This window comes from Parasteatoda tepidariorum, chromosome 4 (genome assembly GCF_043381705.1).
Source record: "Parasteatoda tepidariorum isolate YZ-2023 chromosome 4, CAS_Ptep_4.0, whole genome shotgun sequence".
Taxonomy (NCBI): domain Eukaryota; kingdom Metazoa; phylum Arthropoda; class Arachnida; order Araneae; family Theridiidae; genus Parasteatoda; species Parasteatoda tepidariorum.
Genome location: NC_092207.1, coordinates 51,090,935 through 51,118,144, shown reverse-complemented (window position 1 = coordinate 51,118,144; position 27,210 = coordinate 51,090,935). Strand labels below are relative to the sequence as shown.

General features: G+C 27.8%; 2 protein-coding genes across 2 annotated transcripts; both read left to right on the top strand.

Annotated features, from left to right (window-relative positions):
* Window positions 1-728: 728 nt before the first annotated feature.
* On the top strand, window positions 729-17,945 carry LOC107455602 (mitochondrial-processing peptidase subunit alpha; the record flags this gene model as incomplete). Its single annotated transcript, XM_043042634.2, is given in 13 exon segments — window positions 729-814; window positions 3,231-3,430; window positions 3,529-3,608; window positions 4,645-4,727; window positions 6,076-6,178; window positions 6,747-6,839; window positions 6,927-7,099; window positions 7,779-7,884; window positions 10,066-10,271; window positions 11,911-12,001; window positions 14,366-14,428; window positions 16,244-16,388; window positions 17,687-17,945. Coding segments are annotated over 13 exon segments (1,551 nt in total). The 3' UTR covers window positions 17,857-17,945.
* A 4,967-nt stretch (window positions 17,946-22,912) lies between these two features.
* On the top strand, window positions 22,913-26,508 carry LOC107455603 (uncharacterized). Its single transcript, XM_016073227.3, has 2 exons — window positions 22,913-23,213; window positions 25,997-26,508. Exons 1-2 carry the CDS (start codon window positions 23,011-23,013, stop codon window positions 26,448-26,450), a joined length of 657 nt encoding a protein of 218 aa, XP_015928713.1. The 5' UTR covers window positions 22,913-23,010; the 3' UTR covers window positions 26,451-26,508.
* Window positions 26,509-27,210: the final 702 nt, after the last annotated feature.

The window sequence follows — 27,210 nt, the reverse complement described above, 5'->3', positions numbered from 1 at the left end:
GACTTCGCAAAAAAATATGCATTTTGTTATACCTATAAAATATGATTCTTTAAAACAGTAGTTGTAAAATTTATAAGTCAATATTTTAAACATGAATACTATAGATCTTAAATTACAAAAAAATTAGCTTGATTTCCTCAACATACATTATTTACAACATTGATTGCAAAGAGAATGGAAATGATAAAATCAACAAATTAAAGTTCCTGCAAAACATAAAAATTGAACTTTATGAAATGTTAATATTATTACTTACACAATAAAGAACAAATACAATTCTAATTATAGAAATATACAAAGTACAAATTTGACTCACGCACGTTGGTTATGTGTAAACAAAATTACTTGTACTTCTACTACGAAATTTGGTAATGCCAAATTAAGATAAAAATTTATATAACTATTTTTATTTAGAAAACAGCTTTCTTATTGACGAAAAGACTTCCCCCTTTTAAATAATTGTAACGCTATGAAACATTTTTCACTGAAATTTAAATAGTTAAGAGTTTTAATTGTTATTGAGCCTAACTGCAACCCTCCCTACTTAAATCCACTCTCCTTTTTGTACGAAATATCATTTTTAATCAACTGTAGAGTCAGTTTAATGAGTTGGTAGTTCAAAAAAGAACAGTATTGTATCTGAGTAATGAATATGCTGTCAACTTTTTAAATATTTTAATGTTTTTCAGACCAAGGAAGTCTTAATTTTCCATTGCTCTTTCATTCAGTTTCAAAATAAACAAGTCACGTTACTTCACAAATTATAATAAATAACTATGTCTTTAACTTGCAGAAGTATAATATTTATGAAAAGGTAAAAATTAAGTTATTCAAATCTTTTAAATTAGTTTGAGAACAATTAGCTTATTTAATTATGATCAATTGAACATAGTTAGCTGGCTGAGTGCATTGGCAATAGATTAAGTCAAACGATTTAAGCTAGTTATTTTTAAAATGTGTTGAATTTTTTAACCGACAGGAAAGTGACAATTTCAGCTTACACTGTTAATACTTACTTATTTTCTGACTAGAGACATTCTTCTAGTGTAGTGGGATAAAAAAATTTTATACCTTTGCCTTAATCACTAGATTTTAGCCGACTGAAAACCAATTTTAATGGTTTTAAGATTTTACCTCAATTAGGCTAATTAATTTGTGGTAACTACATATTGAGCAAAAAATTGGACACAAAAAAGTATCTTCTCAGAAGAAGCATACTGTTTTCAATGGATTGAAATTGTAGGGGATATTTCCATGCCTCAACTGAAATTGTGAAGGTGCCAAATAGGGAAGAATTCTGTATTGTGACCTGCAGCAAATTAATCATCAAATCTTGGCAACTTTTGAGCAGTGACCCGCTAGAAACGGAAAAAGAACATCATAAAAAGGACTCAACTATAACTCATAGCCACCCTGAGTGAACCTCCACATGTTTTTTTTTAAATATTAGCAAGCTTAAAATCCATTTGTCACCTTGGAAATCATAGTTTGTGTGAGAGGTCACGATTCAGAAATATTTCCGCCAAATGTAATTGCCTGGTTGTATAACCTGTAATAAATTAATGATAATTATATAGTAGCTCACCAGTGAATTTTCTTTCGAGTTTGCCGTATTATATAGGATATTTCCATATCAGTGTCTGTCCGCATCAACTGTGTTCACGGTGCCAAATGATTTTTGGTTATGCGAAATTTAAAAATATATGTTGTGATTTTGAGTTATGCCCTTCCAATAGATCTCTTTCTGTTACGTTTCTTATAGTTTTTCATGTGCCTGTGGCCAGCTATTGCTAAATTTTGATGACTTTTTTGGTGCTGGTACTGATGAAAAAAACTTTTCCTTATTATGGAATGTTCTCTTAGTAGTCTTCCTTGCCACTACCTGGAAGTGGTAAAAACTTTCTGCAAATATCATCATGGAAATCTTCTTATTATTGAAATCTTAAATTATGTCTCCAGTTTATTAACAAGAATAATCAGAAATTTAGGCCTCCTAAATTTGACATTTCTTGAGGATATTTCCATATTGGTACTTGTTCACAACAACTAGAATCACCATGGTGCCAGAGGAGAGAATATAAAGTTTTTATATTTGAAGAAATCTTTTAAAAAATATTTAATTTTGCCTAGGAATAGGTATGAGTAGGATTGCAAGCTTGTTGCGGAAAAAAAGAAGACTACGTTTCATATTAAATTTTGAAAAGTTTGCAAGGACAAAAATACAACAAAAAGAAATGTGATCAAAAACAGATACAAAGAAAATAATAAAACAAATAGAAGATATCAAATCAAAATTATTTCTTTTAATTTGTAATCCTCATTCTCATTTAGTATGATGCTGCTGCTAGAAGCAACCTCATAGTAGCTACAGTTGAACAATTTTTCCCCCTTAAGATGAAAAACCTATTACCTTAGTACAATAGTATTGATATTAGTATATTTCATACCTATTAAAAACCACACCAATTGCACTAATGTAGTACTAATTGTAAGTAATTAAGCATTATTGTCTTCAATAATAAATGGCAATTTTTTTAAGGTTTTCTTAAAGAAGCCAAATTGCTTCAGATGCACAGAAGCAGAATAGAAGCTTTTTTTTTTTTCGATTTGCTTTTTGATGCACAACGTGTTTTTTATTTTACTATTTCAGTTGCATTTGATTTTAAGTTATTTAGCTTTATATGGGAACACATTTTAAAAATACAACTTTAAAAAAAAATGTTAGATAAGTTTAGAAATACTAGCAAAATAACAAACAAAAATACTGATTAAAACAAAAGAAAAGTTTACAAAAATATAGCCTCACTTGATGTACTAAGATTCTGCTAATAACTTCAAAATTAATTTAAACATTCTTAATGTATTCAGGCAGGATAGATTTAAAAAAAACATCCGGCCAATTCTTTAACCTTAAAAAAATGTCAGTGTAGTGGACTGGGCAAATTAATGCTGAGTAATTACACGTTAACTTTAAAATATAAAACATTGAAGGTATTAATTTGAAACTTTTACTCCTCCCATTTTTCTGATCATTACACTGCACTCATCTTTGCTCACAAGTACAATCCAAACGAACCCCACATTGGCAGTTATCACCAATGTAGGCGACAAAAACAAATCTTGAAAAACAGATGCATAACAAATCAGTACCAAAGGGTTACTAAGTTGTTTATTTTTATTTAATGAATTCACTCTGGTATTTATTTGTTTTTTGTTTTTTTTCATGTTAGGGATATCTATAAAGATATTGGTGTGCCAGCAGCAAGGCTTTCATCTTGGAGAGTGCCATTATCAGAAACTTTACCAACTGCACCAAAACCCATATATGCTTCGAGTAAAAATTACAATTCAGAAACTAAAGTTAGCACTTTATCAAATGGACTTAGAGTTGCATCTCAAAACAAATTTGGTCAATCATGTACTGTTGGAGGCAAGTAAATAAATTTATATTTCGTATACAAGAATATTTTAACAGCACCTATTACTTTGAATAAATTAATATGTTTACATGGCATCATCTTGTTTCAGCTGTTATAGATTCTGGCTCAAGATATGAAGTGAAGTATCCCAGTGGTATCTCACACTTTTTAGAAAAGTTAGCTTTTAATGTAAGTAATTTTTTATATTCTGACAATTTTTGTATAATCCACAAAAATATCTCATTCTTAGATTCTATAATGTCAAATAATAGAATTTTTATTTATTTTTTCTTTTTCAAAAGTTTTTATGGCATTATGCTGAAGCCTCATTTACAGAATAGTTATATGAAAAAGGAATATGTGTGTTTAAATAAAATATGTTAAAAATAAGGAGTCGAAATCCTTTTTGACCTATAAATTTCAGCACTGAACTGCTTGTTTACGTTTCATTATGCCCAGTTTAGATTATTTGTCATGCAGTTACATCTAGTTAGGCAATGACGTCAACCTGAGAAATACTGAAATCTTGGACATAGTCGGTTACAGTTACTTATCTAAAGTATATACCAGCTCTGGCAAGCTAAGAAGTTTAATAGGTGTTTGCTACAAATTTCTCTCCGTAGGAATTATAATTGTAGACCGATAAAAAATCTAATGTTGTGCTATAAATTAAATCCTCTCTTTTTGTTTTCACCATTGTACAACAGTTCTCTATAGTAGACAAATCTGTCTTTCACATTCTGTTCCTCAGATAAGTTAATTGTTTACCATTGGGCTTTGTTTGTCACCAATCTAAAAATAAGTTTTACATTACAAATTTTTATTTTTTATGAATTTCGGTTACAAACACAAAAATTAGAAATGTGTCTGTAATGCTGTTACTGAATGAAAGTGTATATGTCTGAAGAGTAAGCAGTAATTTAATATCTAATACTTGTTTGGAATACTTCAAACCTTATAATAATGTTTATACTATTACAAAAAAAATGGAATTTTTGAAGCTTTAAACTTATTTTTTGTCTAAACCATAATCAAAACTGTATGCCTACTCAGCTTTCTGATACTTTTTTTAATGTCTTTTTAAAACAGTTCATTGAATGGAGTTAAAACAGTGAATTTTGTATAGGAGTTTATCAAGTATTAAATTCTTGTGTCTTAACTTTTATAACCTATTAAATTTTTTTTGTAAAACCTCATATTTATCAGAGTTTTTTATTTATTGCAGTCTACTATTCAATTTTCTGATAAAAGTGCTATATTAGAAGAATTGGAGAAACATGGTGGCATATGTGATTGTCAAGGAAATAGGTACAAATGATTTCTTATAAAATTTAAATCTTTTAAATTAAGAATGTGTAAACTAACCTAATTAATTTTTACAAATATTATTTATTTTGGGTTTGTTTTGAGTCAAATCATATCATAATTAAAATAATTTGAATATTGGACTCTCTTTATCTTTACTGAGAAATAGCTTTCTTTTATTTCCTTATGAGAACGTGCAGAGAACAGTTAAAGAATAGCCTAACTCGTGACAACCCATGTTGTATCAACATAGACTGACCATACACACTATTTTTTACAGTTTTATGATTTTAAATGGTCATGTACTAAAATAGCCATGTTCCCTTAATTGATATTTACTTTTATAAATCTATTGATGCCCTAAAAAGTCATTCTAGTGACTATTATATATTGTAGCTATCTTTAGTTAATTAAATATCTTCATATTAAATATCTTAGTTATTAAATATCTTAGTTATTAAATATCTTTGGTTAATGCATACTTTTTTAAATTGTGCCTTTAAGAATTCTTACTTTCAGATACTGTTTTGCCATTTGTCTTAACTGTATAGAACATAGTTGTATCATATACTTCCCTAGATATTTTAATAGAGAAAAATCATTTGACTAATGGTTGACATCTGAATATAGTTTTCATTTATTGAAAAATATTTTACTATGTTTTTCAAAATAATCCAACTATCATATTTGTATGATTGCTTGAGTAATAAAAGTCTTGGAAATATCATCTACCATTTTGATTGCTTCTTTAAATTTAATGTCACTTACAAAAATGTAAGTCCCAAAAAAGGAAGTCCTGCAGTGAACTAATCCCAGTAGAACATCAAAGTCAAGCATCACTGACTGCAGTCAGTAAGCAGGTGGGTGACCACTTTGATCAGCCTGTGTAGGGACCGATGGTGCTCGGAATCAGTCCTCTTTAAACCGTTCTACCATAAAGTGCTCGACTTTGCGAGCAGGTCATCAGCCTTTCCCTCTGCAGAGGATCAAAATTGCAATGGCATGTTTTCGGATCATCCTCAGGAATGTTTCCCAAGCCATCTCTAGTGCAACATAAATATAGTACCTACCTACTGCAAAAAATGAAAATCATAAAAATTTAGAAAATTTATCTAAATGATCTATCTTGTGCAAAATATTAAAACAGCTTGTTTCAATTTCAAAATAAAATAAAAACTGAAAAGAAAATGAAAAATTTACGTGAATGTATTAAATTGTAACACAGCAATCATAATACAACAGAGAAAAAAAGCATGAATCTTTTTAATTAGTAATTGGATAAGTATTAGATTGATTGTTACTTAATTCCAGTGTTCTTTAGATTTTTCACATTACTTAATAATATTTATAGGGATACTTTAATCTATGCTGCATCTGCCAACTCAAAGGGTTTGGATCCTGTGATAAAACTTCTGTCTGAAGCAGTTTTAAGACCTAAATTTTCCAATGAAGAGGTATGAATTTAAATTAATATATATGGTTGTCCTCTTTGTGTAGATATGATTATTTTTTGTGTCTTTGTTATATTTGCATTTTATTAGTTCTTTATATAATAGTTTTTATTTAGAACTTCATAGTAAAAAAAAAATTTTCACTGACTGTGAAAAAGTTTCATTATAACAAGTATTTTTTGCAAATTTTATAAAATTTCTTGATCAGAACTATTTGTATATCTATCGAAAAAAAGAACTATTATTTATAACATATCTTTGAGGATAACTGGATTTATTTTAAAAGTTTGTTTTTAATTTAATCAGAGGTAAAGAATATTTTGATATTAAAGTTTACTCTCAAGCTTTCATTATTGATAATGCAGCAGGAAATAAAATCATGTTAATAAGTAGGTAAAACTTAATCCAAAGCTTTTGTTCTGTGAACACTGCTCTTTTAATTTAAAGGAATAATATATTTTAAGTATCAGTTTAAGAATTGCAGTAGCTAAATATTCAAGCATACACATCTTAAATTTAAACCCTGTCATATCAAATAGGATTACAACCATTTGACTTCTTTTTTTTTTAGATCGAAAAAGCCAGGCAAACTATACAGTTTGAATTAGAAGATATTGAAATAAGACCTGACCAAGAATCTCTCTTGATGGAACTCATACATCAAGTATACAATTTAATTCTTAAATGGAAAAAGCATTATATTTATACAAACATTTGATCAAATAATTTATTCATTTTCTCTTTCTTGAAGGCTGCATATCGAGAGAATACTTTGGGGCTTCCAAAATTGTGTCCACCAGAGAATATTTTAAAAATTGACAGATCCATTTTATTTGCCTATTTAAAAAATCACTTCACACCTTCAAGAATGGTGATAGCTGGTGTTGGTATTGAACATGATGATTTAGTCAACTCATGCCAAAAGTAATTTTATTTTTTTTATCAACTCATAATTAAGATGTTTTTTGTATAAATTAATAATGCTTTTAAAACTATAAAATATCTTTTTTGAATTCCAGTAATATTGATTAAACATATTTTGCGGGAAAGGAATTTATGTTTAATTTTGTAATTTCCACTTACCAAATTCAAAAAAGGTTGCAAATTTTATTTTTTTGTACAATGTTAATTTTATAGACTGTTAATTTTATTTTGTGTTAATTTTGCTTTCTATAAGTTAGTTTTGTTGTAATATTAAAATTTTTGTGTAGTTTCAGTACATTATTTCTTGGATTATTGTCTAGAATCATAAGCCTAGAATATTGTCTAGAATCAACCTTTTCCTGAGGTGTCTTTTTTACTCATCATTATGAAATTGTAAAAAAATAAAAGCCCAGACGGCCTGAAATTTTAGCACTAAAATCAAATCCTTAATTCATCTCACAAGTAAACTTGGTTGTTTGTTTCTGACTAATCAAATTAAGTTTATGTATTATTTGTTTTTTGTGTCAAATTGTATCTTAGTATACATGAAATTCCGATGAATACATCATAAGTTATTCTTGTTTGCCTTTCACTCTTATTCTGCATTGTTACATATCGTAATCAGTTTACATAAATTAAACTTTGAATAATGTATTTAACTTAATTTTCTTTTATCTAGGCATTTTGTTGAAAAGCCACCAATATGGGAATTGGAAGATTTGGCTTCTAAAGATGACATACCTCTTGACAAATCCACCTCCCAATATACTGGGGGCTTAATCAAGGTATAATCATTTCAATTTTTTTTAATTAATTAAATTTAGGGTTCACATCTTTAATAAGAATGCGTCAAAATACTGTAATAAGTGTTGCTAATATTTTTGATGAACTAATACTATGAGCTATATGGCGGAGGTTGGTTTCTCTGTCAGTAGCCGCCAATATTCGTATAGTGGAAAATAACTTTATACAGTCTCCAGGAAAGAATATACAAATTGTTTAGTGAAATTTAGATTTTATTATGCATTATTGGTGGTACAGAGAATGGCCATTTTTTCATCCAAAAATAGCAATCCCTCTAAAGGGAAGAAATCAGAATACCCTCTTATTGAGAGATCATACAGCCAGAATATCATTTCTGACGGTTGGAAATTGAGACTGGCCCATTAGGGCACTCCCAGTCTCCACAAATTTGAAATTAAAAGTGAATATATTTATTCCTAACGGACATAGAAAGTATGGGTAGGAGATCCAAAATTGGCGATTTATTAAAATATATAATAGCCAAAACAAAGCCAACTAGCATATCAGTATGTGTTTAAAAGAATACCTTGGCGATCATGAGTCACCAACTAATTTATGAGAATTATTACAACCATGCAACCGAAGCATTTAGAAGTTGGAAATTTAGAATAAAAAGTTATTAATAGATTTTTATTTTCGATTTGAGGCGACAGTGAATTAGTAAGTCTGCCTAGAAGTGAAATTTAAAAAAAAGTATCCGTTACATTGATCTATAAGAGAAGAATAAGTATTTTATGTTTGTTTTAAAAGATTAAGTCTTTGATTTATTTTAAATATAATTCTATTAACAAAAATAAGCTTAAGTAATAAAAGATATTTTAAAAGGATAAAAAATAAATATGTAATGCCAATTGTGGCATCACAAGCTATTAAACTACTAATTTATAAATTTTATATTTAAATTTGTGTTTTATTAAATTTTCACTTATGCAATTGTTTTATTTGAAATTTTTAAAATTTACAGCATACTCTCAATATCTCAAATTTTGATAATGCAAAAACCTTTTTATGACCAAAAAAAAAATTTTTTTTTCCTTTTGGCATTATGTATCCACCTGATATTAATTTGAATTGCTATGTCAAAGTTTCTTCTTAAAACCTTGTTATGTCATATTTTTTTTGAAATAGAAAATTAATTTTTTTGGAAAAATCACAATGTAAGTGTTTATTCTAAACCAATTCTTTTCTATTTACTGCATAATTTTGTTTTACTTTTAATAATGAAATTATCATTGTTGAATTTAGACTTATAATCAACTATCATTACATACATATTTATTAGTACAGTAGAGAACCAATTATCCGGGATGCTCGAGATCATCGCTATCCCGAAAGTTTGAATTTCCCGGTTTTCTGGATCAGCCAAAAAGTGTCGTTAATCAATGTTTTGTCGAACCCAAATTACAATGAAAAAGAGTTAACACGTTTTAAAATAAGAAGAAGAAAAAAGCTCCCCTAATTTTAAAAAAATTATAGAAGGATAACATTTAAATACATTTACAAGTTTCGACAAGAAAAACAAGTTCAAAAAATACAATATAAAACAAATATGAACAATATATTTCATACCTAATTACAAGGAAAACAATTTTCAATTCCTGTACAATATGAACCATGTGGGCAATGTACATTTTTGTTTTTAAAAATATAGCAATGATTTAAATTTATGCCTTCAAATTATTCTGATGTTACAATTACTATTTGTTAATAATTTCCAATTCTTGTACAATAAGGACAAGGTGGATCAGGTTTTGATTAAAATTTGAAAATATGCTTAAAAATCAATTTAAACTTGTTTTTATTTATTTATTTAGCTGATATGTAATACACTGCTATTTCTTCTAAAATTATAAATCAATAAATTTCTGTTGCCCCCTGCAAAACACAATGAGACCCTAAATTAGTCCAGAAATGAGGAAAAGCGATATAGATTGTCCCTCTAGTATTTTTATACTACAAAGAGAATATTTAATACAATTTACGCATTTTAAAAGCATTTTTTTAATTGTTAAATTTTTTCTTACTGACTTTCTCTAGCGTTTAAATAAAAATTCAAGTGATGAAAAAACAATTCTAATACATAAACAAAGCTTTAAAATTAAATTTTAAAAAATTAGTTTGTTTTATATTTTTTTTAAAAAAGAAAAACTGTTTATTTTCAGTTGGAGAGAGACATGACAAGTGTTAACTTTGGTCTCATGCCTGAGCTTGCACACTTTGTTTTAGGCCTTGAAAGTTGTTCTCACCAGCATGATAATTTCATTCCTTTTTGTGTGTTGAACACAATGATGGGAGGAGGAGGCTCTTTTTCTGCTGGTGGACCAGGTAAAGGCATGTACACCAGGCTGTATACCAATGTATTAAATAGGTATGTTATGCTTAACTATTTCTTTAATATAATTTCAGAACAATTTATATTCGACTCATATATTATGGTGCAAAAACTAACACAACACTTGAAGTTTTTTTTGTTGAATACATTCAGTGTGAAGTCTCAAATCTACACTTCGAGTAAAAACATGGTTTCTTTGAAACTAAGAGGCAAATATTTTAATCTGGTCTGGGGTTGGTTTTTGCCTCAATAATTAAAATTCTATAATAATTTTTATTCCATAATATCTCAAGCATGAAAAGAAATTTTTCACAGATAATCATTAATTAAGAAAAAATAATAATGATAATCATTTTATTCATATTTAGCAAATTAGATTTTTTTTTGTTGTCAAATTTATAGAATTGTGTATTTTATTCTCATTACCCCCACAAAAAAAATATAGAGCGAGAGAGACATCTGTGATACTCATTTGTTTAAAAACCTGCCTTAAGATATTTTAGTAATTACGCTACCATCTAAATATGGAAAAAGGTGTAATACTGATAAAAGATGTGGAAAGATAAAATAAATTTAAACAATTATAATTCTGAACAAATGGTTAAAATAATTATTTATTAACATAAACTGTCTAACCAGAGAATGATATAAAAAATAATATCCCTTTAATATTAAAAAAAAATTTGTTTGGTCTGAGTAACCAGCTGTATTTAAACATTCATAAATAAATAAATATTTAAAACAAATATTTTTCATCATTTTAAAAATAAACTATTAAATATTTTGACTAATTTTTACATTTAATTTTTTCTTGGGGAAACTTTTTTTATTTCCTTTTGGAGTCAATCATTCAGAATGATCTATAAATGTTTAAAAAAATTATTTTTATGTGTTTTTTACAATTATATTCAAAAGAAATTTTGTTGGTTACACATTTACCATTTTCATAATATATGTATGTCTACTGAGCTTCTACAGTGATGCTGTTAATCAGTTAATGTCAGGTCGTCAATTCATTCTTTATATATATATATATTGGAATTTACTTGGAAATGTCTTATACTTCTACTTATTCTTTCAACTTTGAAATCAATGCATTCTATATTAAATAATCATCATCATCATCATAGTTGGCCAGACAGCCCAATGTGAGCCAATGCCTTCCTCTGAAGATTTCTCCACGACAACTTGCAATTTATATTAAATACACCTTTTTATTTTAATTTTATGCTATATTTTTAATATCTGTTGTTTATAGAATCAAATCAAAACATGTTAATAAATTACTGTTTGTGTGTAGTATTAGATACAATTAGTTATTCTTCTATTATTAGTTCTTCAAAAACTTTTATGTCTTTATATGAAAATTTTAATCAAAGCCAGCTTTCAATGTGAATGATAAACATAATAAAGCTTATAGAATTTTGAATCATTTCATTAATTAGAAACTTAATACTTTTCTTCTGATCTACTATGTTTTGGTCATTTACATTTGTGTTTGATAGAGAGCTCATGAGTTTGATGGTAGCTCACTTAACATTGTTAATTAAGATAAGAATTTTAAAAAAGTGTTTACAGATTCAATTAATTTTTTCTAGTTTTGAATTGACTTTAGGTGTTATTATTTACCCTATTTCTAACTGTGTTAAATTAATGTTACACTCACTATTTTTAGGCATCACTGGATGTACAGTGCTACTGCATTTAACCATGCTTATTCTGACAGTGGTTTATTCTGCATTCATGCTAGTGCACATCCAAGCCAAGTAAGAATTAATTTCTTCCTTACTTTTTTATAGACATGGTATCCGCGTACCTGGAAAGTCATGAAAATTCATGGAAAGTCATAAATTTCATTATTGGACAAAATTTGTCATGAAATGTTATGATTTTTACTATTTTTTTAAAAGAAGTCATGGATTTAGGTCGCCAAATTTTTAAAATGGAATCCCCCTCTCAATTTCATCCTATTCCAAATATCTGAATTCCTAACAAAATCACTACTCACAGTCATATTTTATTAGAATAAAAAATGCCTTTATCATGTTCATTAAAAATTATGGTGGAAAAAACAGAATGCAGGAAAAAAACAGAACATTCTTCTAAAACGAATTATCTTTTTAACTTCTGTGATTTAAGAATTTTTATTATTTATTTTTTTATCAACTTAAACTTCAAGCCGAAGCAAGCCAATCATTGGTGAATTTTTTTTTATTTTGAAATGAGAACAGAGAAATAAGGAGCATTTCTTTCCTTTCTGATGAACAAGAAAAGTATCTTTAGAATATATGTCTGCAGAAAAAACAAAAAAAAAAATTTGTTTTTTTATTTTTTTCCCAGCTGTTTTATTGCTTAACTCTTTCTTTACTCTGTTTTTTAAACTTAAAATCTATAAATATGAAGATGCAGAGTATAACAGTTTTGGTTATAATTATCATTTCAATGAATGTTATTATAATGCTTTTTTTAATTTAATGTTACGTTTTTGTCGGGGAAAATAGTAACTTCTTTAAGTCATGAAAAATTCTTGAAACTAGTCTTGGAAAATCATGAATTTGAAAATCTAAAATGTAGCAGATACCCTGTATAGGAATTAATTTATTCTTATGGTTGAAAGTGAAATATTTTTGCCAAAGTAAAACATCTATCTGAGGCTGCATGACGACAAACTATTCTACTTTGTTTCTGATTGTTCATATAGAGTGCCCGATTAAGATATCATTGTCTTTATTATTTAAATAAGAAATATTTGTAAAAACTTGCCATTCAATAGTTTCAGTGTAAATGCAAAAAATTTTGTTTAAAAACCTTTCAAATGTTACAACTGTTATAAATTAATGTTTTTATTTATTTCTCCCTTTCATAAGGTATATATGAATCATATGTAAATTCCGCTATATTTTCTAATTAAATATTGGATGTTTAGTTTATGTGAACCTCAATAAAGTAAATCCAACTTCTTTAGAAAAGAAAGATATTTTGTTTGAATTATTATTTTTGCTAACTGCAGTTTGCAACAATAATTCAAACAATTCTTGTCAATATATGAGTTTTCTTATCATGATCTTCTATTCTAAACTTCATCATTGGATGATGTTTTCCCCCTCATTGTTATAATCTTTGCTGCAATTTGTTTTCACACATTGAAATATATGTAAAAATCATCTTATTTCTAAATGCAGTTATTAATAGTTTTGAATCTGATTTGTTTTTAAATGAAAAATGAACTATTGTTTAGAATTAAAATTATAATTATCAGTAAGTCTAGTTGACTTTTTTAAACTTTATTTAATATACTTATTGAATAAGAATGGCATCTTTTTTTATGTACTTTTTTTTCTTATTTTATCATTTTATTTGTAGTTCTTTATGCAAAATTTATTTTTTATGGTTATATAATCTCACATTTTACCTCATTGTGAGAAATTTTTAAAATGTAAATTTTTAAAAAATGAAATAGTTTATTTTTTTCCTTCCTTTTTTTGCGTATAGAAATAATTAAATTTTTTTGTTTTAACTTTGCTGGTTCTCATGTCAAAAACTTTAAATACACAATAACGATTCATTAATTGTGTTATGCACTTTTAAGAAGCTGTAAGGAATAAATATAGAAAGTCAATTTTAAAAGAAACAACCTAAAATAAGTTAAAGGTTTATGCAATTGAGGTTGCCTCTATATTTGGTATGGTATAGGTCGAGCCTTTGCCTATTACTGCTTGGGTCAGGCTTTGATTTACCTGCGAGTCTCTAATCAGATCACCCTTTCTCTCAATGGTGACCTCAATATCAAATCAAATATAATGTCATCGGGATAATCCGCATACTGTTATGTGGTTAGAGAGATGATGAAGAGACCGTGCACTTGTTACCCCCTTCTGTACTCTAATCTAAATTGTAATGTGTGCTCCAGTATTGTCTTTAAAAAACCTTTAATGATAAAAGTCCCACCGCCCTCAATGCCCTTTTAGTGTAGCTCTCGTGGGACTTTGCCACCAAGCCAAACTTTATATTTTTTATTCTAATAATTAAATGGGCATACTATTCAAAAATGTTTATGTTTCTTATTTTATATATTTTACTTTTGTTGAATGAAGTTTAGTTGATTATGTTTTGTATATTTCTTTAAATAGCTTAAGGAATTGGTTGATGTAATAGTAAATGAATTTAAAACAATGACTGGGGATATATCTAATGTAAGTAATTAAAATTTGTTGTCTGTTTTATAACATTTTAATCCTATATTGCTTAATTAAGAATGATAGTTATTTTATGTTCAGAATATATTTAAAATTGCTTTTAAAAATACTCAGTATTATTTTTTTTTATTATTATCTTTTATGTACTTTTTTGATATACATGTTAAAATAAGTGACAGTTACAGTTGTTTTAAAAAATAATTGCAATGATTTTTTATGGATGATATTCCAACAAAAGGTTGCATGTTGCTTGTATAAAAGGGGGGAAATCAATTTAAATCAATATACTTGTTAATGAAATTAAATATATTAATTTTATGAAATTACAATTTAATAACAATGTACTAATTTAATTCTTCATAAATAAATGATATTTTATATGTTAGGAATATACTTTTCTTTATTAGGAGTATTTCTTTTCATAGTATTCCTGTTTGTACCATTGTGCAACAAATTTGTTTGAAATGAAAGTTTATTTTTTTAAATTGTTAATTAAAGTAAAGCTAGAATTAAAGTTTTATTAATTTAAAAATATCCATTATTAAAATAATTAAACCAACCATTGTAAAGCAATTTATTTGTAAACATTTTAGATGTTCTTGATATTGAAAATTACAGAAAAAGTTTATAAAAAATAGGAAAAATGTTTAATATTCTATTTTTGGGTCATGAAATGAGAAAGCATAATAATAATATTGGTAACCTAAACAAGGCAAACAATTAATATTCTGATTAGATTTTTTACTTTAGGTATCTTGTCCATATAGATTTTAAACTGGAAAATGAAATTGTCATCAGTTGTTGTATTATTAAAATATAATTGACTCAAATTCTCCCAGAATACAAAATTTTCAGCATTGTAGAACTTTAAGTCTGCAACAAACAAAAAATACAACTCAAATTAATGTTGTCAACAAAACATTTGTTTCTATCAAAAGAAAAGTAAAACATCTGATCTTAAAAGTGTTAATAAAACAAACAACATGAATTAAAAAAGAAACTAAAATGTTAAAATAAAGTCTTTTGGTACATACCAGATGACTAATTGTAAATATTTTAAAAGCTTCTTCCATCAAATCAGTCTCAGCATCAAATCCCAATTATGAAATTGAATTAATTTATAAGTAAAATTGTCTAAAGAAGAATATATATTTTAAAAAGCAAAAAATGTCAATGCAATAAAATAAAATAAAAAGAATCAGAGAAAGCTGCTCCTCCAATAATTTAACTTTTAAACTTCATATTACTGTGTCTTTTTATGTTGGGGAAATAAATAATTAATATTAGGTTATGAATAATAAGTATGGCATGAATAATGATTGTAATATTTTAAACTTCTTTTTTTCCTAATGTAATGTTTAAAACTTATTTTTCCTAATAGTAGGCTGTCTTTTTTTTTTTCTTAGATCTTTCAGCATATTTCTGTTATATTTAAAATATCTGAACTGAAGAGTTTTTTTTTTTTTCTCTAACGCGTTATATTTTCAATAAGTGTTTAATTACATTTACAAAAAAAATAATAATTAATGTCTGGTCATCATATAATAATATTTCAACTAGGGCAAATTTTTAGGTTTTTCACATAATGGTATAAATCTATGGTAAAAATATATACGAAACTTGCCAACATTGATTGCCATATTTTTTTTACAATTATATACTTTTCATAGTTTATCTAACCTGTCTTGTATATATACATATATTCTCTCTGTGAAATATATTTGTATATTCACTTTCTTAAATGTTTTGGTAATTATAGATGCTTTGCAAAGTGAACTTTTCATACTATTTATTATTTTGTTTCTTATTTAGTCCGAATTAGAAAGAGCTAAAACACAATTACAGTCAGTACTGCTGATGAATCTTGAATCTAGACCTGTAGTTTTTGAAGATATTGGGCGACAAGTTCTTGCCACTGGTAGAAGAAGAGAACCCGAATATTTTATTGAACAAATTGGTAACCAGAGTTATTATGATTCTTATGTTAAATAATTATTTATTGTTACTATTTCTTGCATGTTTTATTGAATAATTATTTATTCTTACTGTTATTTATTTGTCTAAGTATAATATTTTATTTACAAAAATTCTTTTTTATATTTCATAATTGTAATTTTTAAGAAATATGGTTCATTATTTTCCAATGATTGCTCCATACAATCTTACTATAAGCTATTAATCTCAACTCATGAGTTCTTAAAAATTGACCTTAATTTTTCTTGATAAGATACTATTTAGTTTTTCAAATAATAAAAAAAGCTATTTGTGCACTTTTAAACTGATAAGTTTTTAAAGTGTTGGTTTTAACAGTCAAATTTGTGCAGAATAACAAGAAATTTATGTTACTAAAAATTAAAATTGTGTTTGTGTATATTATGTATAAAAAAAAAATTACATAATTCAAATTGTAACAGCTGTGTTGTCAGCTTTGCTACTTGTTATCCCTAATGGAGTAATTTTAATTAATTTAATAACTGGTGTTGAGCAGCTGATTTGACCGATTTTTTTGCTAAATCAATGTTTGGCTCTGTAGCCTTGTAGTTTTGAACTCAATCCTTCAGTGAAACTCAGCTTTATGGTGAACTTAAATAAGACTAACCTTGTTTTGTGTTATTACCCTACGTTTAGCCAGGCAGCAAGGGGATTTTATTACCTGATACATCTACCTTTGGGGATGTGGAGCAATGTACATATCGATAAGCACTGCTGAGATTCAAACCTGGTAGGACTCATTAGTAGACCTGTGCTCTTTTCACATACCTACTCTCCAATAAGAGAGATAATGTGAATATACATATGTTTTTTTTGTGGGAATTTGTTTATTTTTATAAAATGTCATTCATAAATTAACATGTGAAGCCTAAAAATAATGTAAAGTAAACAAACGACTGCATTATTTCTATGTGTCTTTTATACCTTTCATCTCTTAAACCCTATTTACACAAGGACTGAAAAAAGGCAACTGTAAGCAGTTTTCTTACATCACCACCCTTGGAAATTTTCAAATTTATTCCATTCCTGATTTTAAGAACTTCTCCTTGCAGTGATTAGCGAGCAATTACAAGGTGACGCAAAGAGCCAATCATCACTCACCTTAATTCTGACTTGGCAATGCTTGTCTGAAAGCAGGCTTTGAGAATCAGAAGTGAGATCATGAGCCTGATGTCAGAACTCGTGTAAATAGGGGGCCGTCTGCCTTTTTCTTATGTCACATTATTGAATTGAAATTTATAATGAAATATATCTTTATTACAGCTAAAATAACAGCTGATGACATTCACAAGATTACAAGCACTATGCTAAAGAGTAAAGCTTCAGTTGCTGCTCTTGGAGATTTGAAATCGTTACCCAGCTTGAGAGATATAAATGCAGATCTTGTAAAAAAAGAGACAACTCGATCTAAACGATTTTCTCTATTTTCATAACTCTATGGAAGACAATGTATATACTTTTATGTAATTGTTCCTTTTTAGAAATAGTGTAAGAAATAATAAAGGTGGTCAAAATAATAAAATTGCTGAATATACATTGATTCTATTTCAATAAAATTACATACATCCAGTTTAATATCTTTTCTTTTCATTCCTTATTTTATATTATGATTGGAGATAATTGATGCTTCCCTTTTTGTTTTTTATTGCCAAAGATACATTTAAATAAAATTTCAAACATTTGTTGTTTATTTTATATTGTAATTAGAAGGAAGGATTTCCATCATATTGGAAACACTTAATGAAATTTGATTTTAATATAATTGTGATAATTATGTATGTGTAAAGTTTTAAAAATAGTTATAAAGGAAAAATAAAAAGAGCATTATGAACTTTAAATTCATAATGATTTTGTTTAGAAAAATATATTTTTGACATTCTGATATTTATTGGGCTATCTGATGTAAGGAATTATTACTATTATATAAAAATTATTTTTATTTCTTATGCTAATAGAAAATTTATTAAGAGATATTTATTTCGAATTATATTCTGAACTACAACTTAAATTTGATTAACCAGGGTTAGGGTTGCAAGTTTATTGCTGTGAGAATTTCCGTCATGGTTTCCATGAATTGAAAAAGCTTGCGTTAAAATGTGATTTTTTTTCTTCTTTTGGTTTTTAATTTTTTATTTATATTTTAACAGCAATTAATACTTTTTTAAAGCTTCAAAGTGTATAACGGATAAAACATTTCGGAGAATAGATCAATAGAAAGGAAAATACATCAGAGATGATCCAAATCCTTTGAAGTAAGTTAGTTTTTCTATCCCTTAAGTGATCAATTGATAAGAGTACCACGCCTCCCTAAAGTGCAATTAGAATACAAATGGGGGAAGGAGAAAAAAGTTTAGTTACCTCTACTTTAAGCAAAAAAATTCTGAAATAAGGGGTAACAAAGACAATTGCATTGCGCAAATCTATCATGTGGAAATGCTGGCAAATTAATACATTGTTTGATGAAGCAATAACAAAAATGATTTAACAATCTGCAGTATTTTTTGCCAAGATTCTCCTCATTTGAATCAAAAGACATTAAACAGACATTGCTTGACATTAAACAGAACAAATTTTTCAGGTGTTTTATATACTTTTATTTTTTTATTTGCACTACTGCCTGCCTATCAATGCATATATTATAAATATTTTTTTATTTCTATTCCCTCAAAATTTCTCACAAATCTACCACAAATTTTGATCCTTTCCAGGACAGACTTTCAAGCTAACAATAGACATTTCTGTTCTTTATACCCCCACATGAAAATTTGATTGAGTTTTTTTAACAAAAGTTTGAATGATACCCATAGCCCTTCTTTCATTAAGAAATATACAACTAGAATGTGACAGAGCCTCTTTAACTATTTAGTTTTCAATGTAAATGTTTGCCCCATAATGAGAAGATCTGAGAAGCTAGGAAAGAAGTTCAACCAGATCTATTACGTAATGAGCTCCGGTTTGTGGAAGGGGGGGACTTCTTCTAACGCTTCCGTTTTAAACTTGTTTAACTAACAAGCTACGTCACAAAATGAAAGTTGACTAGTCCACTGTCTAGTTCTGTTAAACACATTAACCACAGAAGAAGAAAAAAAACATATGTCAGCATATCTCAGTTTTTAGTCTTTCTTGCAAAGCGAACATTTTCAAAACTTTGTGCATAAAGTCAGCAAGAGCATCGTTGTCTCGGCATTTCAGCAAATTTTGCTAAGGTTCGCTATTCAACTGCATCACATCTTGGAAATCGATGACAAGCAAATCGAACATGTCGTGCAATAAATTTGAATATCTGAAGTTTGTTTCAAAATTTGCATTTAATTTTTGAACTTAATAGCTTTTAAAAATTTTATTTCATGTAGCTCAATTACATGTTTTAATTATTTTTTTCAATATTTTTCTCATTTCTTTTAATTCTGCTCATTTCTTAGCAATATTTCGCAGGTATTTTCTCCTAATGTTTCACAGTTCATAGAACAAACTATTAGCCGTTTATACAGCCCTACTAGAATAAAGTTATGTAATATTTTAGTCAATTTAAATAAATTGACTTTAAGGGTGATTCATTAGGTTCTGGGAAATAAAACTTTCAGAAAGCCATATTTTAAAACTTTCTTTTATCACGAACTATTCGATTTATTTCGCTCAAACTTAGTATTTTGTCATTCCACATTGTATAGTTTTAAATTATGTAAACATTTTTGTACCTTACCATTCAAAACTTTTTGGCTATTTATAAATAAAATATAAGAAATAAATATTCAAAATTATTTTTGCATGGATTATTATTAAAAACTATTTATTATTGATTCATTTTCCTTTTCATAAACTAATTTTGTAATACTGTGCAAAAATTTTTCAGTTCACATTTATGAAATAGGATATGAAATAAAATTGTGGGTCCAGAAATTTCGATCGATGAATATGTTCGATCAATGGCTACTCTGTAATATTTTAATGATCAAAAATCCAAATCGGCCGGGGGAAAGAAATTGTTTGTCTCGAGAAATTACATTTTTACGTCTGATTTCGTAAATTAAAATATTGCCTGTCCTAATTAATTAGCATAATTGAGGTCGTGACACTTTTGAACCATTAAGATAGGTTTTTAATGCATGAAAATCAGATCACTGAAATAAAATTTATTCAGAACCATTTTTATTCACGCAATTACTTTCCAAAATATCAGAACTCACCTGTGATTAGTTTGTCACCTGTGATTGTGCATTGAATTACATTCGACTTTCAATTACATTAAAATCGTGCTCAGTCTTGCATTGCGAAAGGGATCTTTTTTCGATGCTTTCTTAGTTGTCAAAAAATTCGAGGAACAAAAAAAAAATGGCTGATTAAGATAAGTGGTTTTGAAATCCATAAATTTCTGATCTTTTCGTTTTGCTTCAAGTTTTCCCTCTTTATTAGCTACAGGAAAAATCTTTTTCTTCTGTTTTAAAATCCGTTACTTTAGAAAATATGTTATTAATCATCGCCATACTTTCCAGCTTTTTATAAATTGGTTGTAATTAATTTAACTCTTACATCAAAATTGAAAAATTTAATTCGTTTTCTAAGTAAAGGGCATCTATTCAATCTTTTTTGAAAGGAACCTTGTTAACTTTGCAATTCTAAGAAATAGTTGTTTGATGTTTAAGAAAATTTCCTCTCCGAGAAAAAATCTAAGGTAACCCCCATGAACAAACATTTTTCAAAAAATATCCGCCATAAAAAAAAAAGAATTTAGCAAAACTATTCCCTTATGCAAAATAGTTTCCACTCAACTAAATTGCTGCTTATAAATGTGTTTCTTACTTTTTGTTTTATTTGAATGTAAAATTGTGTAGTGAAGATATAATAAATTTGATAGANTTTTAAAAATCGGTATATGTATTTATTTTGAAGAAGAAATTTCAAAATTATTACAGAGAAAATGGGGGGCGGGAAATCAGTCGAAGACAGAAAAAAGTTCATTATATCCAACTTCCTCACTTTTTTGGTTCACTATATCCACTAAAAATAACATTATACGTGTACAGCAAGGCACGGGACCGAGCATTTCGTTCACTATATCCGGGAGTTCACTAAAAGCCGTGTTCACTATAGCGGGGTTTGACTGTAATACTGTCTGTTATTTGATAACGTGTTAACTTATGTAACGTTCCCGCAGAATTTTCAAACTTATTTCCAATTTTCATTATATTAAGGGTAGCATTCTGATGAATGAGTAAAAAAGATTCTGATGAAAGAAAGATTTCTTTAGACGGACATTACAAATAATTGTCTGCACAGTTTTTTCTACTTTTTTTAAGGAAAAGAAAAACTTTAAAAACCAAACACATTTAATTTTATTGACTAGATAAATTTTTCTGGGTAAATTGACTAATTCCTTAAAATATACTACCAATGTTTGTAAAAAGCCCAAGCTTGAATTCGAAATGAATGATTGCTTTATTCTGAGAAAATGGCATTAATGTCATTCAAACTAATAATAAATTTTAGTTATTTATTTTCGTGTTTTTGACTACTTAGAAATTTTGAGTATTACGCTATTTTGGTGTGAAAAATTATTTTAACAATTCTTTTTTTTTTTCTTCTTAAAAATGTTATTCGTAAAAAAAAAATTCTAAAAATTCTCTATACATTAAAAATGAATTCAGACAATAAAAGAGATTGAAACTACTGACCACTTTTTTCACTCATAAGCTGTCCGAAAATTGCAAACGTTAAATTTCTTTCTTTTAATTTTTATTTCTTTACAAATTTAATTCTTTGACATTTTATTTAAATAACTGTATAAACAATTTTAACAAATGTCTTCATACATTATTAAAGCCAAACCATTTTTTAATTATTATTATTTTAAGTTAAGAAAAGAAAAATTTGTTTTATCATGTTTCACGTTAAGCCATTAATTGGATTAAATCAAATCTATTATTCTATTTCATTCCTTAAAAACAAAAGTTTCTTATTGCATAAATTGATTTTCTGATAGTTTAAATGATTATGATACCTTTTTAGGACCTCAATACAGAAAAAAAATTATAATTATTATTATTTATTCGATTTCTAAGTAAATGAATTTTCAGACTTCGTTTTATAAAAGTAAAAACAGTAAAATTCTGAAAACTAAATTAATTAATAGCGTAAGAGCCTGCCTCAATTTTGATTCTAAATCCAAGTATTGCCATTAACAAATTTTAAGTTCCATATTTGCCAAATGTCCATTTGGCGATTGTCTTTTAGTTAAGAACTTAAATTTTATACATGAGAAAAAAAGAGGAGACAACTTTGCCCTTTATATATATTCAAAATTAAAATACATATTAATTTTGATAATATTACATGCTTTGTTTAAACAATTAACTAACTATAGATAATGTAAGATTTTTAATTTTTCTTTGAATAATATTAAACAGTGCGCTACCTTTACTTTGGCGCGTTTAGTTGGTTTCTATCAAAATTACGAGAGTGATTTCGTATTGGCGACGACAATTTGCAACCCTTAGCTTGTCATTGTTGTTTTCTGATTGCAATGAAATTATTTCAAGTATATCTTCGATAGATGTTACGTTCTTAAGAATATTGTTAAATTTAATGGTATGGCTGAATCCAGGCATTTATGGACTCATGCAGAAACTATTGCTCTCATCGATGTCTGGGAACAAAGGTATGAACAACTAAGAAGTCAAAGAAGAACTGCTCATGTTCACGAAGAAATGCAAGCAGCATTATGTGCTATAAACATAGAAAAAACTATTCGCCAGATAGTTGTCAAGATTGACAATTTGACTCAAAAGTACAGGTAAGCAGTATAAAAGGTTTCGTGTTTTATGTAAGTTCTGTTTCATATTTTTAATTGTCTGTTGTAACAAGGAAGTTGAAATTTGCCATTTTTTGTGTTTTTTATTTTCACATCTTAGAATTTCAACAAAATTATTGCTCAATTCATGTACATTTACTTTCTTCGCCATTTCAGTTTTGTTGCATGCTCAAACAATGTTTTAAGTTTTTTTATTTTTACATACTTATACTTTATTTTCCTTCATGTAGGAAGCATTCACTTTATACTTAATTTTTTGTCATGGAGCAATATTTTGCACTTCATTCTTTGTCATTATCAATACTTTATTCTTTGTCATGCATCAATACTTTGTTTTATTCTCTTTCACGTAACAACACTTTATTCTCTTTCATGTAGCAATTCTTTTTCATAAAGTGTATTCTTCATGTTCTAAATTTAAAATTGTATTTTTATTTTATGAGGAATGTTAATTGCTCTTGGACAACTTTTATTAAATTAAAATTCCATTCTCGGCACGAATGACCGTGAAATGCGTCCTTGAATACTCGTATTGCGAAATTGAACATCATTTCTAATGTATCGTAAATTTATTTAATGTTCTAATTTAGTATAGTTATATGCTAACTATTATACTTAAGTAAACTGTAAAATATATTTAATATATTAAAAATGAATTCAACTTATTATTTAAACTTTATTACTTTTGCATTTATCTATATGGATTGTGAGAGTAAAAATCTGTCTAGAAAAAAAAAGGTTCTTTGATTTTATCAATGTCAAAAATGTAAAAAAAAAAATTTTATAAACAATTATTGAACATATCTGAAATTTTGAGGAAAAAAAAGTAAAACTTATGGAACCAAACTGGACTTATACCTCGTGGGAAGAACAGTTTTTGTCCTTAAAAGCTGATTTGGAGAAAAGATGATTTTGCGAGCACCTATGGCCCATCTTCACTGTAAAATAATTCTCGAGAAGAACCGATTTTTCACGATATTGATTTGTCAAAATTTAGTAATCCTCAAAATTCAACTGGTGGCGATGCAAACGTCTTAGAAAAAATGGACATAAGCCGTTCTTTTCTCTTGGTCTTCAATCCTATTCACAGTTCATGTAGCATGCATAAAACAAAAAATAAAAACGTCGCACCCTGAATAATTTTAATGCTATGATCGGATTTCCACGCAAGCTATCTACACGATTTAAAATGTGCGTTTTTCAAATGGCATTTTGATTGTTGTTATTTAATTTAATAACGATTGACAAAATGTTAGTTTGTAAGATACACGAAGGATTTTTTTTTATTTTTTATAGTTACTAATTAGTTTCAGAAATGTGACGAAATAAGTAAAAAGTGCAAATGACGAAAACATTCAGCTGATCTCCAGCCGTCAACACCAGTACATCTTACTAATTTTTTATATACTTTAAGTTTAAAATGTGCTCTATATTTGCCTAGTTAGTATGTTAAATACTCGAAGGGCGAAGGGTTAAAATAATCAAATGAGTTGTACGCGAAAAAACTTGCTTCTAGCAGGTCAAAAAAAGAAAAAAAATATTTATTTGAGATGAATAAGTTTTGGTGTCTGCTGTATGCAAAAAAAAAAGAAATTAATGAATTTTTAAAAAAAAAATTTTTTAAGCGTATTTTAATTGTTTGATCGAACAGATTTATTCATAATAGAGTATTTTAATTGATTTTGTCTAAACAGCATATTGTCATGTTTAGTCACTATTGAAAAGTTTAGTGGGATAAGGTTCTGATTAACATCCTTGAAAAAAAATTATGGTTTTTCGGGAAGGATCTCGGTGATTATATTCAATTAATTTATTTTTTCAAATCTGAATTTCGCTAATTCCGGAGGATTCTTACCTAAATAACAATCTTACCGTGTTTTCGGAGTAAAAGAACGTTTCGAAGGCAAATGGAAACAATAACAACTTTAGAAGAAAACCTATTTTTTGACTGAAAATTATAATAACAAAAGTGTGAATGCTACGGCGGAAGCAGTTTAACTCTACAGCGTGGATGGGATCACGGTGTACCTTTTATATATATATATTTTACCTGAGACTCTTATTATAAACAAAAATATATTTTTGGTATTTCTTTAACTATACAAAGCTGCAATAGTTATTCAAAAATCTGTTAGAATCTTGAAATTACATTTGTTTTGAAATATAAAATTTAAAAAAAGTAGTTTGAAAAAAAAATTTTTTTTTTCCATTCATGTTCAAAAATTTATCAATAATTGATTTTGAAAATTGAAGATATTTCAATAATGAATTACTGTTTCTCTTAGATCTGAATAAGTGCACATTTAAAAAATTATTGTTTGCAAGTGAGTCAGATTTGGAAAATATTACCATTAACGTAAAAAGGGTCACTGGTGTTCAATGCTGCATTTTATAACCAAAAATTATTAAAATTGTAACTATAATAGTTTTCGCTTATTTTAACATAAATTAAAACAAAAGTATGAAAAATAGGCTTAATGATAATTACGAGTCAAAAGGTTTAATGAATGTGTAATATTTGTAGGTTTCGGAAATCTGAACATGTGGAAAAGAAATAAAGGAAAGCATTATCTTTATTTATTGTCAACCTATAAACTTTAAAGCTAGTTTACTCAAATTCACTAAAATGCCACTTCAACCTGTNTGCGACGTAAATTAACAACAATAACAACAACAATAAAGCTAGTTTACTCTAATTTACTAAAATGTCACTTCAACCTTTATCCACGCCTTTTTTCAGTTAACATTTTAATTTGTCATTGCAGGAAAACGAAGTCTTCTGGGAAGCATAACCCTACGTGGATCTATTTCAAACGGCTGGATTCCTTTATAGATCGCCGGCATAGCCGTAGACATGAAACCAATAACAACTATGACGATCAAGTTACTAACGATATTACTAAGATTGACGAAGCTTCAGCTGTTTCAGGTGCTGGGATGGGTCAGTATCCTAGCATATCAATTGCTAATTTTCAAGGCCACGACTGGAGGAATGCCTGCGCTGCCATCGATTTGTCCACTAAAATGAACCGAAACGCAGCTTATGAAGAAGAATTAGCTGGCTACAGACTTGAGTTACTCTCTGTCATTTCCAGCTTAGTTGAAATCCAGAGGCATTCATTGGCTGTGCAAGAAAAAATCATCACTCTGGCCACCAGAATGGCTAACAGCTTCTATGATTCCCATTCAAATGTGAAATGTGAAGCAGACCATCAATGACTGTGTCAAGATTGTTTCATGCAAACTGAGAAATTAATAAATGAAATTCAATACTAAATGTGGACTCATTCTCCAAAAAAAGTACCTTATTGGATGTGTGCACATGTAAAATTGTTCCGTCATTTATAGAGATTTATCATATAACAATCTTAAGACTCGACACTTTTTCTATCATAAAAAGAACAATCGCAAGAAACTGAATCAGAAAGATATGCTTCGTGGAGATTTAACAATTGAAATTAGCTTCAAAAGTTAAGGTGGAAAAAGTCGAAATCTTCTGGGCACTCGAAATAGGGCGCTTATTCTCAAGACGCACTACCCGTCAATGATGAAAACAAAACGGATTTGAAAAGTAAATAAAAAGGAAAAACAAAGCAAGAAAATTGCAGTAGTCGACGGAAACTATTGTGACCGAAGCAGGCAAATCATGGCAGGAATACATTTCCAAAAGGATATATCTCCATTCATTTTCTGATTTTGAAATCTGTTTTGTTTTCGTTGTCAACGCATGGTGGTTCTTGATAATGAGCGTTTTGTTTTGAAAGCTCGCGACAAGTCGAATTTTTCCACCCAAATTTTTGAAGCTAATGCAGTTTTTTCATTACAAAATATAACTTTTCCATTAGCTTATTTTCTCCTCTTTTTTTATTTTTAGCCAAACAGCGATTCTAACACCACTTGTTTTAATTACAATAAGTACGTATTGGCATGATTTACCAAAATTCGGTCCGGTATAAACACACTTAGCTCTTATGCCATT

What these genes read in the sequence shown, in the direction of transcription:
- LOC107455603 (XM_016073227.3), top strand. Translation starts at nt 23,011, where the DNA reads ATGGCTGAATCCAGGCATTTATGGACTCATGCAGAAACTATTGCTCTC. An exon ending in AATTTGACTCAAAAGTACAG is followed by an intron (nt 23,214 to 25,996) that starts GTAAGCAGTATA and finishes TTGTCATTGCAG; the next exon opens with GAAAACGAAGTCTTCTGGGA.